This window comes from Bactrocera neohumeralis, chromosome 2 (genome assembly GCF_024586455.1).
Source record: "Bactrocera neohumeralis isolate Rockhampton chromosome 2, APGP_CSIRO_Bneo_wtdbg2-racon-allhic-juicebox.fasta_v2, whole genome shotgun sequence".
In the NCBI taxonomy this organism is placed as follows: Eukaryota; Metazoa; Arthropoda; class Insecta; order Diptera; family Tephritidae; genus Bactrocera; species Bactrocera neohumeralis.
Window position 1 is genome coordinate 30,307,666 of NC_065919.1, and position 17,522 is coordinate 30,325,187.

At 34.3% G+C, this 17,522-nt stretch overlaps 1 protein-coding gene across 5 annotated transcripts in view; it reads left to right on the top strand.

Moving 5' to 3' along the window:
* Positions 1-17,522, top strand: part of LOC126763171 (FERM, ARHGEF and pleckstrin domain-containing protein 2) — a 72,586-nt gene that overhangs the window by 33,099 nt on the left and 21,965 nt on the right. For all 5 annotated transcript variants that reach the window (XM_050480468.1, XM_050480477.1, XM_050480486.1 and 2 more), the window contains 5 exons: positions 12,821-13,053; positions 13,207-13,428; positions 14,221-14,464; positions 14,532-14,692; positions 14,756-14,830. In XM_050480468.1, the coding sequence (XP_050336425.1) occupies positions 12,821-13,053; positions 13,207-13,428; positions 14,221-14,464; positions 14,532-14,692; positions 14,756-14,830 (935 nt within the window). The remainder of the gene's footprint in view (positions 1-12,820; positions 13,054-13,206; positions 13,429-14,220; positions 14,465-14,531; positions 14,693-14,755; positions 14,831-17,522) is intronic.

The following is a 17,522-nucleotide window of genomic DNA, read 5'->3' on the forward strand; positions in this document are numbered from 1 at the left end:
CTGCTTTCCAGAATCACAAAGTAATGCGCAGTGACAGTCGAGGCCTACGTAGTATAATAAACGCGCTCTTTTTAGACTTGACACAAAGCCTTATGTTGAGTGCCACTTGCTGCACTGCAGCTGACATGCTGCGCCACTTACGTGCTCTATAGACAAACAAACTCACAATGGAAAAAGTTGACTATCCTATTTAAAGTTTTACAACGCGATTATATTTATTAATTATTATCGATTAATCCATAGGCCATATCATAACAGCATTTTGGATAGCTTTATATTCTGCAGACATTAAATATTTCTCAAATACCTTTAATTTTGTACCAATTGTATTGTATTTACTTAATAATTTGTTCAAATTTTTAAAACAGGTGTTATCCCTTCTCAATAGTTTTCGTCAATTGAGAAATTGTAAATAAATAATTTCACAAAATTAAAAAAAAAAACAAGTAAGGAAGGGTGATCTTGGTGATCTGGTAACCGATGCCCAGAGCATACTAAAATTATGGAAGCAGCACTTCTTCAGCCTGTTGAATGGCAGTGAAAGCATAATGCCAGGAGAAGGCGAACCTGATTCCCCAATTGACGACGATGGAGTAGGTGTTCCATTGGCCGACCATGTAGAAGTTCGAATAGCAATTGCCCGCCTCAAGAACAACAAAGCGGCGGGGGCCGACGGACTACCGGCCGAGCTATTCAAACACGGCGGCGAGGAACTAATAGGGAGCATGCATCAGCTTCTTTGTTAAATATGATCGGACGAAAGCATGCCCAACGATTGGAATTTAAGTGTGCTCTGCCCAATCCACAAAAAGGGCGACCCCACAATCTGCGCCAACTACCGTGGGATAAGCCTCCTCAACAGCGCATATAAGGTTCTATCGAGCGTATTGTGTGAAAGATTACAGCCCATCGTCAACAAACTGATTGGACCTAATCAGTGTGGCTTTAGGCCTGGAAAATCAACAACCGACCAGATATTCACCATGCGCCACATCTTGGAAAAGACCCGTGAGAAGAGAATTGGGACACACCACCGCTTTGTAAACTAACGTTGGCAATACCAAAAGCTCTGTCAGGATCGGTAAGGACCTCTCCGAGCCGTTAGATATCAAATGAGGTTTCAGTCAAGGCGACTCCCTTCGAGCGATTTCTTCAATGTGCTCTTGGAGAAAATAATTCGAGCAGCAGAACTTAATCGAGCAGGTACAATCCTAAGAGTGTACAGCTGCTGGCGTATGCCAATGATATTAATATCATTTGCCTCAACACTCGCGCCGTTAGTTCTGCTTTCTCCAGACTGTATAAGGAAGTAAAGCAAATGGGTCTGGCAGTGAACGAGGGCAAGACGAAATATCTCCTGTCATCAACCAAACAGTCGTCGCATTCGCGACTACGCTCCCACGTGACTGTTGACAGTCATAACTTCGAAGTTGTAGATAATTTCGTCTATCTTGGAACCAGCATTAACAGCAACAACAATGTCAGCCTCAAAATTCTACGCAGAATAACTCTTGCCAGCAGGTGCTACTTTGGACTGAGTAAGCAATTGAAAAGAAAAGTCCTCTCTCGACGAACAAAAACCAAACTCTATAAGTCACTCTTTATTCCCGTCCTGCTGTATCATGCAGAAGCATGGACGATGACAACATCTGATGAGTCCGCCTTAGGAGAAAGGTTCTACGAAAGATTTATGGTCCTTTACAGATGAAGATCTCCACTCCGTTGGAAAGACCAGGTGGAGAAGGACCTGGCTTTTTAAAAGTCCGAGTGAATGAAGCTCTAATTTGGCACAAAAGTGGTATCGCCTTGTAATAAGTTTAATTATCTTCTAAATCACTAGAGCTACAGCTACCAACACAGTGTGAAAAGAATGACATCGGATGATAACCCCGCTTACTCCCATGTAACGGGACTGCTGAAAATTACTAAATGCGCGACAAATCAATAACTAAATATGTTAGTCATTTAAGTTTTACCACCGAGATGGTGCAGAGGGGTTTAAAAGAGCCTGGGTCAAAATTGGACGATGGGCGTGGCGCCGCCCACTTTTAGGTGAAATCACATATCTCGAGACCCAACCGATCGATATAGTAGTGAGAAAATGGGCGTAATCGGGCTACAGCCACGCCCACTTCCCATATAATACTATTTTAAATTCCGATTGAAACTTTCATTTTCCAGTATACAAGTCAATAATTAATTAATACTATATTATGAAAAATCTTTGTACGAATAATTGATTTGAAGTGCGCCACTGACTAAAAATTGCTCAAATTGAACCAAAACTATTCAAGACCCTAGGTACTGAATATGTGGACCCGGCGCTTATAGTAGACTTTTATCCAAAATATCGGTCAATATGTGAGATATATAACTGAAATTTAGACAGAATCCTTTCCTGATAGTAATATGACTGTGTGTTACAAATAGGTTGAATCGGATCAATACTTCCCTTAGCCCCAATATACCTAATATAACGATTTTCGAACTTCCGGGTGACGTTATACCGCATATACTTACATATCATTCAATATGTGAGTTATCTTAATAAAATTGAGGAACCGTGTTTTTCTTATAACAGTGCATATTTGTGCTTAAAATGAATAAAATCGGGTGAAATCTCAGCCTAAAGTTATTTTATTTTCCCGTAGCTTGCCTTTCATTAACACGATGAGGCTTTGATTCAGATATATTTCATAAAATCATGCACTTTTGTGCATTTGCAACAAGAACAACTAAAGGAAAGCAGTGTAGCTCGCTTCTCTCAAAGCACCCACTCTGCCATGATCTCGCGCATGTTGCGCTTTGCGTCTTGCTAATGCTCTCCGCGCGCACTCTGACATCTACCTTAGCTATTTACCGTTCTAGGGGCCTCCCGATGAAACTGACTGCTAAAAGCTGCGCCGTCCTCAACGTGTTAAACAAAAGAGCACGCAATTTTGCAGAACTGTTCTGTAAACTCAAAACTTCACTTAAAAATCGCTGGCTCAAATCCGGTTTCAGACCCATATTATCTTAGGCAAAGTTGTTGAGAATAATCCGTAGAACATTTCTCGCATATGCGATTTTATAGAAAAACAAATCGACTCGCTCTATTTTACATATACAATTTTTAATATTTAAATAAGAAAGTAAAAAAAAAATCGCGTTTCAGGCTTCAAAGCATGCATGAGTTAGTATTTTGTTTTTGATTAACTACCTTGTTCAAAACTGAGAAGTGCACTTTGAATTCGCCAACTGATGTTTAATGCAAGCAAATGGCGATGCGAGCGAATTCTAACGTAGCAGTGCATGCCTATATGTATGTATGTAAGCGTGTGTATAAACAATAGTTTACTGCTGGCAGTTGGGAAGCAAGCCAAATGCAATATACTAAATTCAGTAACTTTACCATGCCTTTCCTAGCCCTGCCGAGTGTTGAAAATGTCAACAAAGAAACACGGCAAATATACGATTTGTTATCATTAAAAATGCTGGTAGGAGTACTGAATGTGTAGCAACGAGTGTAAATAAAGACAAGCTTATAGATGCATGAATGTACATATGTACCCTGTTCTGAGCTTTAAATATTTAATTTCATAGCAACACCTATAGCCGTTAAAACATTTCCGAATCCTGCTAAATAAACTCTCAATACTCAGTTGTACAATGGGAGATGAAATACTCCCTTGTTGCCGAAAGTTCGCCTACATAGTTTTGGAGTTTAAATAAATTTGTATGGCAAACTCACGTATTTTTGAAAAATAAAAAATAAAAAAATACAAGTTTTTAGGTAGGATAGTTGGCAACCGAGTTATTTAGATATTATTTACGCTCGCTATCATTTTTTTTGCAATATCTTTTTATTTATTGAATCTGCTTTTTGTTTGAAAAGCCTAACACTAAGTTATAAAATCTTAAATCTATTTAAAAACTAGACAAGCTCAAGTAAGTGTTTGAGCTGTTTTGGTGATACGTGGTAGTTAGTTAGTACGCAGGCATATCTCTTCTTCTAAGGCGTGTTTGATCGCAGGAATGTACCAACGCTTTAGCCAAAGGGTTTAGGTAATCTCGGAGTTTAGATATATGTATATTTAATTCTGCTGTCTTCTACTTCTTTCTTTACCATAGGGATACCAAGGTCTTTGTGGATATTTTCGTTACGCATGTACCAAGGTGAACACGTGATTGTTCTAAGCATTTTTGATTGAAACCTTTGTAATATATCAATATTGGTTGCACAGGTCGTACCCCACAGTTGAATGCCATACATCCAAATCGGCTTTATGACCGCATTATACAAAAGCACTTTGTTGTCTAGGCTAAGTTTTGAGTTTTTATTTAAAAGCCAATTTAAATTTGCAGCTCTTATCTTCATGCAAGTCATTTTACTAGATATATGTTTTCTCCACGTAAGTCTTCTATCTAGGTGAATACCAAGATATGTTATTTCGTTCGCTTGGGGTACTAATATATTGTTTATTTTTACTGCCGGGCACATCTTTGGTCTTAGCGAAAATGTAATATGCTTACACTTCTGTTCATTCACGTTTATACGCCAGTTCGCTAGCCACTCTTCGACAGAACTTAAATGCTTCGCTAATATTCGTGATGCTAAAATGTGGCATTTGTTACGGCTCACTAAAGCTGTGTCATCCGCAAAAGTTGATGTTAATACATTATTAGCTGTTGGAAGATCTGCTGTATATATGATGCATTGAGTTGTGTCTGAAACACTGCCCTGTGGTACACCAGCCCTTGTCTGTCGTTCATCAGATATGAAATACCCCACTTTTACTATAAATTCTCTATTTTTTAAATAAGACTCCAATGTTTTATAAAATTGTAAAGGTAGAATGTTTTTAATCTTATATAAAAGGCCTTCATGCTACACCTCATCAAACGTACTCTCCATGCTCAAATGCTTTCTTTATTTCGTTAGAAATTCTATTTACTTGCTCTATCGTGCTATGTTTTTAACAAAACCCGAATTGGTGCGTTGGTATTATATTATTTTCGTGGAGGAAAGGAGTCATCTTTGATAGTAACACTTTTTCAAATATTTTAGAAAGACAGAGGAGAAGACTGATTGGTGACCATGAATTAGGATAGTATCCGAGATTAAGAATTGCTTTGAAGAGCAATGAGAGCACATCTACAGCAATATTTGGTAACTCAATTAGCATTTTTTGGGTAATATTATCATGTCCTGGTGACTTTTTTGTGTTAAGTTCTTTTATTATTCTAATAATTTCAGAAGGTGAAGTCTTAAAAGACTCGTTAACTGTGTTAGGTAAGCTGGACAGCTCAAAGTTGTTCTTTGGGCAAATAGGTTGACGTACCTTTTCTAGGTGATTTGCACAACAATTAGCCTTTTCCTCGTGGAAAGGGGAGCGATTTATCTGCCATTCTCGTCTTGCATGTCTTTTTTCATATACAAGCTTTTCAATTTCTCTATTCGAGATTTTTCTGAAACCAAGCGGCTTATAGCTTTTGTTTGGTGTTGCTAAGACAGTTGCGTTAGTTATTATATCATTGAGTTCTCTTATGCTCTTGTCAATATCTCTTCCTGTATTTATTTTTTGCTCAATATTAATGTGGCTACTCACGTATTTTTTTTATATTTTAGCCAATTCGTTTCATAAGATGTTAGATCCACTTTTGGATCAACGAACATAGGTTGTTCACATATCTTTATTAGTACAGGAGAGTGATCAGAAGATATATCAGTGCATGTATCAACTGTTATGTTCGATTTATCTATATTTTTGGTTACAGCAAAATTAATTAAATCTGGTATTTTGTTACGATCACTAGGCCAATATGTCGGCTTACCAGGAGATATTATGTCAAGGTTATTGTGCCTATTTATAATAGTGTGATACAGCTGTCGTCCTTTCGGATTAATTAGGCCAAAAAAGTCTTTGAATTGGATGTCTGTAATTTTAAACCTAGGTGGGCAGTATATGGCCGTCAGGTTTAAGTCCCCGCAGCGATTTTTTATAGTTACTGTTGTAGCTTGTAATTGCGCTGTGGCATAAGATTCTAATGCGTGGTGATTTAACCAACACTGCTGTTCCTCCATGTGCCTTTCCATCTGGGTGGTTTGTAACATAGAGTATAAATCCCGGTATAAAAAAATGTTGTTGTTCGTAAGATGAGTTTCTGACAATAGCATTACATAAATATTATATATTCATCCAGAAATCTAATAAGTTCCAATTTATGTTGGTTAACACCGTTAGCATTCCGTAAACAACTGTTCAATACATTAATTTTTTACTTAAAAAAGTTTGCAACATTTGGTTTTATGATTTGATTATCTCTTGAATCATATTTTGCATTGAAGCCATAATTTGTGTCATACATTGTTTGGTTTTGGGCAATTGCATTTGTGCAGTATTGCCTTTCACCACGTTTGCATAGCTCCCTGCAATTAATATTAAGTTTAAGATACATTTCCGTTTGAGTAGGGGTACTCTTTATATACTTATCACAAAATTAGTTGAACATGTTTACATAGATAACAACATATTCAAAAAACAAATAATTTTGTTAAATAAATGTTTGATTCAAAGAATTAGGCCCGGTTTCACAGTCCATACTTATGTTGTACTTAAGATAAAACAGGAAAATATTGTTTTACAGTTCATACTTATGTAATGCTTAAGTACTGAAAAGGGGAGACTTAAGCAGTGCTTAAATAACAGGAACTATTTTTGTTTTGAATTTGCTTTGAATTTTCAGCGACATCTTTCGTAGCGTGGGGCAAGTGTCCGTTCGTTTGCACTCAATAACAGCTTATACTTTTCCTTCAGTTCCCATAGGTGCTCCGACTCGCTAGTGATGAAATTTGGGGTTCTTTTGTTGTTTTCATCAATTTTTGATATAATTTTCCTCGCAAATTTATGTATTGTCTGTTATAATTTAAATATTTCAAACATATTTTTATGAATGACATTTGTAAAACATATGTTGCCCATAACGTTGCCATATATCATAATAAAATTTTATAGAAATTGAGCATTGAATGTGAAACGCAAACGACCACTCAGTTTGCAACAATACTTAGCTAAGATTTTATTTAGGCACAACTTAAGTATGGACTGTGAAACCGGGCATTAATCTATAAATGAAAACGACGAAAGCCTTTGTTGTTTGCTCCAATATTTTCATACGTTCCGCTATTGTTCGAAAACTGAGCAGTTTTTTTAAAAGAGCAATCGAAATATTTGATATTCCAAAGCAAACTCAGGAAAAATATTTGTTAGTCTACAGCGTCTTTCAAAATACTGGTTTAGTGATTAAGGTTGCCAATCTATGGCTAAAATCTCATTTTGAACTAACGTTTTTATACCCTGAACAACACTCAGAAAGAAACGTCGGAGACGCTATAGAATACATTTATAAATGACGAGTTGTATCGATGTGCTCATGTTCGTCTCTCTGGTAAATTTGCAGATCGGACCACAATGGAATATTGTGCGATTATTGCCTAAAGCAATGGTACAATCTCCAAACAAATTACCGCAATTATTTCAAAAATTTATAATTTAAAAAGTTAGTCATAAGCGGAACAAAAGAAATTTTGGTGAGTTGCATCATAAAAAAAAACGTTTTTTTATATTTTCAATTATAAGACATCATCATTTTACTTCATTCATTTTTTCCCGAAATAGAGTTTTTCTCAATCTTTCAATTACATTAGTTTACAGTCATTTTGACACTGTTTCTTTCCAATTTTGGATTGCTAAAAGACGTAGGATTTTTTAGGGGACAAACCACACCATTTACTTAAATGGCAAAAATAGCGGTACGTGATAGAAAATGTTTGAACTCCAAATTCGTAATTAGGACACCTCATATAGCCCACCGACTGTGCTAAGACAACAGTCGCAAATTTTTCCTTCAGATTTGTTGAGTAATGTTATTTTTGATTATTCTCATGTCGAATTCTCGAACTCACATTCGGGATCACTACGGAAGATCGTGAAAGCTGTAAGTAGGGCGTCAAGGTAACAATTTCTGTTGTTTTTGTTCCGTTTGAGGGTATTTTATAATATCGAACTATTTTTGCTGCAGAAATATTACGGGTCAGAACTTTGTTGACCGTTAAATTGAATGTTTTCAATATATGCTTATGAGCATGCCTTAATCTACTTGAGTAAATATGTAATACAAGTGCTTATCATAGTTGTATTTATGGCTACACAAGTGAAGTCGCATGTGCACATATGTAAATATGTACATACATACGTATATCCATAAATATATCTGCAATATCGATTTCTCCCCAACCAATTCATTGCAGTGTTTATGGTACACAACAAAATCGACGTGAATGAAATATTAATTTGCATCCATGCACTTTGCTGCCCGAGAGAGTGATACCGTCAAGTGCCACTCAGGTGCGCTTGCTTTTCGCTGCAATTTTCATTTGTCATTTAGTATAAATAAGTGTTCAATGAAATCAACGTCCTGTACATTTCTTTTTAGTACACTTTCAAGACTACGCACGCAAATTTCTAATTTTAGAAAGTTAATTTTGTTCTCGCGACTCGCAACTCCCTATCGCTGAACGTGCTTAGGTACTGCTTACCTACTAGTACGTATGTACATATGTACCTAAAGCGGCGCAGTTGCTTGGCCGGTTGTCATTGCTGTTGTTGTCGTAAGGCCACGCGTGGTCTTGTGGTTGAAGTTTAACTAACTGAAAGGTAAAGAGTTGGTTCTATACTCCCATACGAATATGTAAATATAAAAATATATGTACTTATGTGTGTTGTTGTATGTTCAATAGGGTAGATACATTTTTCCCAAAAAAACAGCCGCTGACTCTTGAAAAATAAGTTTTAATATTTATTGATGAAATGTTTTCGCTTTAATCTCATCTCGAAGATCCATATGTCTAAGGGGTTGTTTATACATACAAGGTGCGTTCCAAAGTAAACAGGACTTAAAAAAATAGAACAAATGGTTTTTTCGGCAAAATCAATATATTTTATTCAAAATAGTCTCCTTCTGCTTTAATACAGCTTTTTGCACGGTCCAAAAGCATGTCGAACGAGTGTTTTAGCTCATTGGCCGGTATGGCAGCCAGTATGCCGGTGCAAGCCTTTTGAATGGCCTTTACGTCTGCATAACGCTTTCTTTTCATGGGCAAATGCATTTTTCCGAAAAGGAAGAAGTCGCGCGGTGCCATATCAGGTGAATACGGGGAGTGTTTAATGGTTAAAATGTGATTTTTGGTCAAATAATCGGTCACAAGCGTCGATTCGAATGTTGGATTCTGAGCAATTTTTGGTCGTCAGTCAATTTGTGCGGAACAAACCGTGCACACACCTTTCGTAAGCCCAAACGTTCGGTCAAAATGCGATAAATCGATGTTTTGGAGTTGTTCAATTCCATTTCCATCAATTTCAATAATGATTTCGACTGATTTTTGATGAATTCACGGACAGTTTCGATGGAATTTCCGGTGATCACGGATTTTGATTGGCCCACATGTTGATCGTCATTTATGTCCTCACGACCACTTTGAAAACATTGAATCCAATCATCTCCATAAGCTTGTTTCATCAATTGAAACGTTTCGGTAAATGTTTTACCAATTTTAAAACAAAATTTAATGTTGGCTCTTTGTTCGAAGCTCATTTTTGCACCGATAACACAAACATACTGACACTTAAAACGCAATAACTTCACTTCCAATCCATGAAATGTCATGAAATTCTCACTGGACAAATGATAAACATAGCAGATTCTAACGCATCAGTCGACATATATATGGCGCCACCAGGGGGCGCTAGATTCAAAAAGTCCTGTTTACTTTGAAACGCGTATATATTTATCTCTACTTTGGACGGCGATTCTGAGAACTCTTATTAATCTACTAAAATTTTTGTATCGAAAAATTGGGCCGTAAATTGTTTATGAAAAGGTTGCATAATAACAGAACGTTCATAGTTGTGTACTAAATACTGTTACCGTGAACATGCAGTTAAAATTTCATGTAGATATGTGCGATATTCTTCGAGAACCAGAGTTGTCCGATTTGAAAAAAAGCGTGTAAAGTTTTACGCGCTGGAATTGACTGACCCGAACGCTTCCACAAACAAACAGCGCAGTTTTACCAATAGGTCTCTTTATGAAACAAAAGCTCTTAGCAAAATACATTTCCTTTTCTACTGAAGCTCCCCAAAGTTGGTGGTTTTGGAACACATGTATTAAATATTAAATCATTATGAATACTTTAAACGAAGAGATGGGAACTTCAAAAGAAATTTCAATTGCGACATATAACCCGTAAATGACGCACATTAGGTCAAAACTATTTTTCCCAAAAAAATTAGTTCTCCCTAATTTACATATTTGTTATTGCTAAGATAGAACATGCGTTCGACTTCTTCCTAAGAAACCATTCACTGAAAATATGAATTTGAATAATTGCCGACGTAACGATCGTTACTTAGTACGCGCAGTGATCGTAAATGTTGAACACTTAATTTTATGCCATAAATTAATGCGTATTTCTGTATTTAGCTTAATCCATTTGTTTTATTAGATTTTATTCGTGGTTCGTGGACACGCATGTGTAAGTCGTGGCCAACATTTAACGAGGCACCACTTTAGCAAGCAATAAGCTTATAATGAATTTAAGCTCCTCCCATTCTCTTTCCTTTAAATTTTTGTCTTATCTGCACCGGACTAAAAAATTGATTGTTCGTGCCTCACAATCCTATATTTAAATGTTCTACAATAATTAAAAATGGTACATTTAAAAATGCAGTAAAGACTGGTTTATTCAATTGATTTGAGATGCAGTTAAATTTAACTCTCCATTGGCATTTTGATCAATGCCAGCTTCTTTTATTAGTGGGTTAACAATCAACCGAAGATCTTTACAAAACCGCTTTTGATGTTCATTTGTACAGTTCAACAGTGAATTATAAAATTTCAATGATGTAGTTATTATTTGTATTATTTGAACAAAGCGATTCTTTCAATTTTCAATAAGATGAATGTTTTTTGTGTTAAAATTTTTGCACTACATACTACTATGAGCAAAACACAGTAAGACTTTGTACATAACTTTAAAATTCTTAAGTTATTCTTCCAAATCTATGTCGTCCTCCTCAAAGTCGGAAAGCATTGCTTCACAGAGGTTAACTCAACGCTGTTCGAAAAAATTGAGTGATTTTGGAATCCATCGTGCTTTCACTTTTCTTAAGCCCAAATGAAATAGGGTTTCACTGATCTTTCCGATATTCCAACGATCCCAGTAAGATTTTTGACTGTTAATCGGCGATTTTTATGCACCAATACCTTTATTTTATTGACGTGTTGATCATCAGTGGATGTTGATGGCCATCCTGAATGTGGAATGTTTGAATTATTTGTACCAAATCAAAAACACTTTCTCGCGACAAACAATTATCACCAAAGGCCTTTTCCAACAGTTTGATCGTATCGGCACCAGAAATTTGATTCCGCACACAAAATTTAATGGAACTTCTTTGTTGAGTAATTTCACTCATCGTAAAAATCGCCGAATGCATTTATGTACTTCCGAAAGACAAGCGTATACTAAACTCTAATGACTATTTTGATGTGACATTTGGCACAGATTTCACTGACAGTTATACCAACCTTGAGAAAGCACAGTAGTATTCACTTCGCTAATGATGTACTAATATTTCAAAAGTTCATACATACATTTCAATTGAGTGTAAGAACATTTAATATCGCAGTTTACGTTAAATAAACTAAAAAACTATTTCTACATAATAATTGTAGTATGAAAAATTCTTCAAACCTTTACAGAAGAATAAGATACTTCATATTTCGTTGATTAGTTTGGGTTTTTTAACTGAGCATCACAACTCAAATCCTATCCAAATACTAATCCATCCCAAACCTCTTTCACTAACGGCCTATTGCCCTGATTTCATCTCTCGAATTGGTTGGTTTTCGTTAAGTAACACTGTTTTCATATCGATACTGAGGTTTTTATAGGGTTGATGTCCGGCGACTGAACAGACTGAGACATAACCTCAACTCAGTTGACTCTACACCACTTCTCTGCGCACTTGCTGATATGTTTAGGGTCATTATCTTATTGGTTTACCCATATAAATGTTATATTCCATCAGGCATATGGTAACATCCAAATAATTCAATTTTAGATTCAACTGACCACAATATATTTGGCCATTTGGCCAAATACGGTCTTCCACCTGTATACACGATTAATCAATGTAAATCGCTTCCCGCTTTAGAGGCGATGGCTAATGACTTATTGAAGATAAATGCCAAAATAGTCCAAGCAAGTTCATTTTGCGACCAGAGATCTTGAACTTTCATCTAACATTTAAAGATAGTAATAACTCATAATTTTTTTAATCAAAACTACTAAATTCCGGTTTGAAATATGACTGAAATTGTCAGATGATAATTTTTCAAATTTTGCGATAATCAATTTGATTAATAATGTATATTTCTCTGAAATCCCACTAAGTATATAGTATAATGCTATAAATAATCATGTAGAGAATCGTAAAAACCTTACCTACTTTATTAGCAATTGCACACAGGAGCACTGTATGAATATAATAAATTTGCATGAAAACGTGTGAAATAAATAACTTAATGCTTTATTTGAAACGCAGTTACTTTTTAATGGAAATTTATATACAAAAACTTTTTATGTATTTTATAGAAATCGTATAAATAATTATTTTAAAATTTTCCTTTTTATTCACATTACTCTTTCTTTAATTCCGAATTGCTATCAACAACGTCGACGACAATTGCAAAATCTGAATTTGCAATAACAAAACAGGCAAAAGCACTTGGGCGCGTTCTATTCGACCAGGTCTGTCGTCAATTAAATCTACTTGAGGCCGATTATTTTGGTTTGGAGTACCAGGAGATATCTACACACACCAAATATTGGCTAGACCTCGAGAAACCCCTAAATCGACAAGTTGGTCTGTCGCTTATTGATCCAGTGCTGCGTTTCTGCGTTAAATTCTACACTCCTGACCCAGCACAACTGGAAGAAGAGTACACGAGGTAAGTGGACCCTCCCATCCAAAAGTTCATTGTTCTATCGAACAAGAGCTAAGTATGTATCGCATCGTACATATAGTTGGCCATTTAAATATGCATTCGTCTACACTATGCATAACTACATTCTGTTCTCACCAACGCGAATTCTCTTTTTAGGTATCTCTTTTGTTTGCAAATTAAACGGGACTTGGCCAACGGTAATTTGCAGTGCAATGACAATACCGCAGCTCTAATGGCCAGTTACATAGTGCAGGCATCATGTGGCGATTATGTGCCTGAGGATTATCCTGATCACACCTATTTGTCATCGTATCGTTTTGTACCTCATCAGGATGCTACCATGCAGCGGAAAATCATGGAGAATCACAAGAAGCATGTGTAGGTGCAATTTATTTCAAGTGGCGAGGTATTTGTGTTAGTTAAATGTCAATTTGAATATCAACTACCATTGAAGGAGTGAAGAAAATGACGCATTATGTAGACTTTTGTCCCATTGAATATATGTAAATATGCATATCTAAGGATTTGTGGATATTGCTGTCTGTTGGATAAGCATTTTTGAAATTTACATTTTTTTTTAAATAAGTTAAAAATTTTTAAATATGTATGTAAGGTGCTTAATCATTTTTAAAGACTAGTCCGGAAGAATAGGAGGAAGGATAAGTTTTATTCATGCTAAAGAGATGTGTTACAAAATATGATCCAAAAAATTATTTTTAAAATTCTAATTATTTTTGGATAATAAAAAAGACGGTATTAGTTAATTTTTAATGCGGAAAAAATTAATCAACTCATTTTAAAAAAATTATTTAAAAAATCAATTAATATAAAAAAATATTTTGGGAGAAGACATTCCTAAGGTCGTTTTCTCAACTGTGATTTTATGGAATTTTTTTTATTATTTACAAATTTATATTGTAAAAATATCTAGAAATGGTGGTATTTCTTTCCATGTTCTTTTTATTTGGTGGAAATGTACAGAAAGGCTCAAATTGTAAACATAATCACCACCGAACGATGATGGTTTGAATTGTAGTAAGAAATTGAAGCAATCATCATTATATTTTGTTAGATTTTCATAAGTACTCCATCATTTATAAGAAATACTTCCTTTCTTCCTATATAATTTCATTTAATCAATGTTATAAATGTTTTTCTCAAAAATAATAGGGGACAGTCTCCTGCTGAAGCCGATTTGAATCTGCTGGAAACGGCTAGGCGGTGTGAACTATATGGAATGAAAATGCATGCAGCGAAGGATGTGGAGGGTGTGCCCTTGAACTTAGCAGTTGCTCATATGGGAATTGCTGTCTTCCAAAATATCACGCGCATTAATACCTTCTCCTGGGCGAAAATACGTAAGATATCATTTAAACGTAAACGGTTCCTGGTGAAGCTTCATCCCGAAGGATATGTAAGTTCTTATAAGAAACTATTTAATGCTATAATGCTGATTAACTTGTTCTTACTGATATCTGAAGGGGTATTACAAAGACACTGTGGAATTTTTCTTTGAGGGGCGCAATGAGTGCAAAAACTTTTGGAAGAAATGTGTAGAGAATCACGGATTCTTCCGTTGTGCTGCAGTGCAGAATCAGCCTAGACGAAAAGCTCGGGTGTTATCGCGTGGCAGCTCCTTCCGGTTGTACTATATATGTTATGAAATTATAACTGTTTCTAATTGATAATTTTTCCAATATTACAGGTATAGCGGCAAAACACAGAAACAGATCATCGAATTTGTTCGTGAAAACTATGTTAAACGACAAAACTTTCAAAGGTATGTCTAAAATATAATTGAGTTTTTTTATTATTTAAGAACATTTTGAATCGAGTATGTAATTTTTACTTTGTATCAGAGAAGGAGGATCATTACGAACAATTACATTCTGAAATTTGAAAATAGTTCGATTGAAGTTTACTATTTCGAAGTTCGTTGTGATCATAATGGTTCCTGATATCCGCAAAAAAGTTTTCTTTTTCAAAAAAATTGATAACCTATGTGTAATTGCATTCGACACTAAAGTGCAAAGGGAATTATTGTATAATACAATAAATATTATAATCCCTTAGTACTATTTTACTAATACTTCTAAGTGTGTTTCATTTGCTAAATTAATAATATAAAACCACTTATTTGTTGCTTATACTAATTCCATATCATTTCCATTAATATAAAATCATAAAACATACTGCATACTTCATTTATTTTAAGGTTATTTTACTTTGAAACACTTGATTTTCCCACTATCTATGTATTCGTATAGTTGCGGCTCGTATGTATGAAAAACGCTCATAATACGTAAACTCGGCTTACTATTCATTCGTATTTTACAGTTATTGTAACTCAAAATTTATAAATATTTAACTGTGTTGATCAACTTAAGCGAAGTTGCATCACTGAGTTTAATGTCAATAGAAAACTCAGAAAAGAGAAGAGGATTTTAAAGCGAATTGGTTGTAAAATAAAATAATGTGCTTAAAAATAAAATTTAACTACATAATGTATAAAAACGAGTTGAATTTTTGTTGAATCTCTTGTTTAAATAAAAATATTTCTTTTCAATTTTACAATAGTTTTGAAAACTTATTTCATTTGTATTCTGTGTATATAAATTGAATATTTTTCTTTCATGTTTTTGTATGTTGATTGGCAAACTAGTTACGGTTAATATTAATTTTACAGTATTATAAATTGACTCCCAAACTATCATATTCATACATATCATCTGAAATATTTATTTTTTATTTCTCAGTGAGTGCGTTATTGGATATAACTTAAGATCTAATTAAATCTACTAATTTTAGTCAATTTATCTGTTATGGTAATTGAATTTCTTTAGAAAAATTATTATTTTTATAACAATGCTAATTCATATATTTGTAAATATTTAATTTATCTTTGATTGGAGTAGTACCCATTTGGCGAAATCTTGCATAATAATACAATTATTTAATATCTTACAATGATACAACCTTGAAATTTTTAAGCATGAGTCCAAACTAACTATTATTTTTTATGTTTAATATTGGAGCAAAATTAATGTACAACTATATTATGGGGTTAGGTGAGGTAAGATACATGGAAAAATTACATTTTTAAATATTTTTTTTTTGCCAATAAATTATTTTATTTTATAAAAGTTAATGCATACATACTAAAGCATCATTAAATGAGGTTTCGACTTGACTGAAACTTGAAATAAGCTTAATAATTTTAAAAGTAATGCCTATTTGTGTTGATCCAACACTTCCAACCGAAGCTCCTTGCGGTGACCATCGCTAATCCTGGCTCCTTCAACTCAAATCAATCGGACAAAAACAAAAAGTTTTTTTAGTAGATAATATAGTGCCTAATCCTGGGAAATTCGTCTATAATCAGTCGGGCAAAAAATATTGTTTTATTAGTAGATAATCTGATGCCTGTTAAAGCTTTTTGTAATTGAAATTGTGACAATCCTGATCAGGCTGTATTAAGTTTTCCACAATGTTTGTAACACCCAGTGGGCCCTATAAAAATATATATAATTGATCATCATGACGATTTCAGTTGATTTAAACATGTCAGTTTGTCTGTCCGTATATACGCGAACTAGTCCATCAGTTTTTGAGATATCGATCAAAACGTTTGCGCACGTATTTTCTCTCCAAGAAGCTGTTCTTTATCGGAATCGCTACTATAGCATATAGCTGCAATACAAACTGAATGATCAAAATCAAGTTCTTGGTGGAAAACTGTTTTTATTTGACGAGACATCTTTATGAAATTTGACATGGGTTATTTTCTAGGGCAATAATGTAAAATTCGAAGAAATGGTTCAAATTGAATCTCTATAGCATATATCTGCCATATTATTATTTTTGTTTTTTATTGTCTTTGTATCTATATAACCTCGACTAGCCTCGTATTTCTAATTAAAGTACAATCAATCAATTACAAAATAATGAATAAATTCCATTTATTAAAACCTTCGAAAAGCTCACTTTTAAATTAGTAATTTTTTCGGAAATTTTCTTTTTAGTGTTCACCAAATATCTTCAATATGGTGCTTGGGAGCATTTTCTTTAATCGTATTTTGGAATTAACTTTTCCGTATATTTAATATAAACGAATTCTCTTTTGCTGGAATTTGCATTAAATTATTCCTTATGATCCTTGAGATGATAAGAAAAATTCATAAAAAATATTTTGAAACCTTTTTATTTAATCTCATAACTGAATATTTTGGTATTTCTCGCTGTGTTATTTGAATAGTATAATATTAGATTTTCGTTTGATTTTATTTTTTTCGACTAATTACTATTTGCATGTTAATAAATGTGGAAATGTAGAATTTTATACTCAAGCTTGTAAGTGAATACATTTGTTGATATATTTTCTTTACTTAGTTAGATTTTTAATGTTGTAAACTATTTATTTTTATTTAATATGTACGCCTAGCTTTACGCGTTACTGGATTGTAAATAGACCT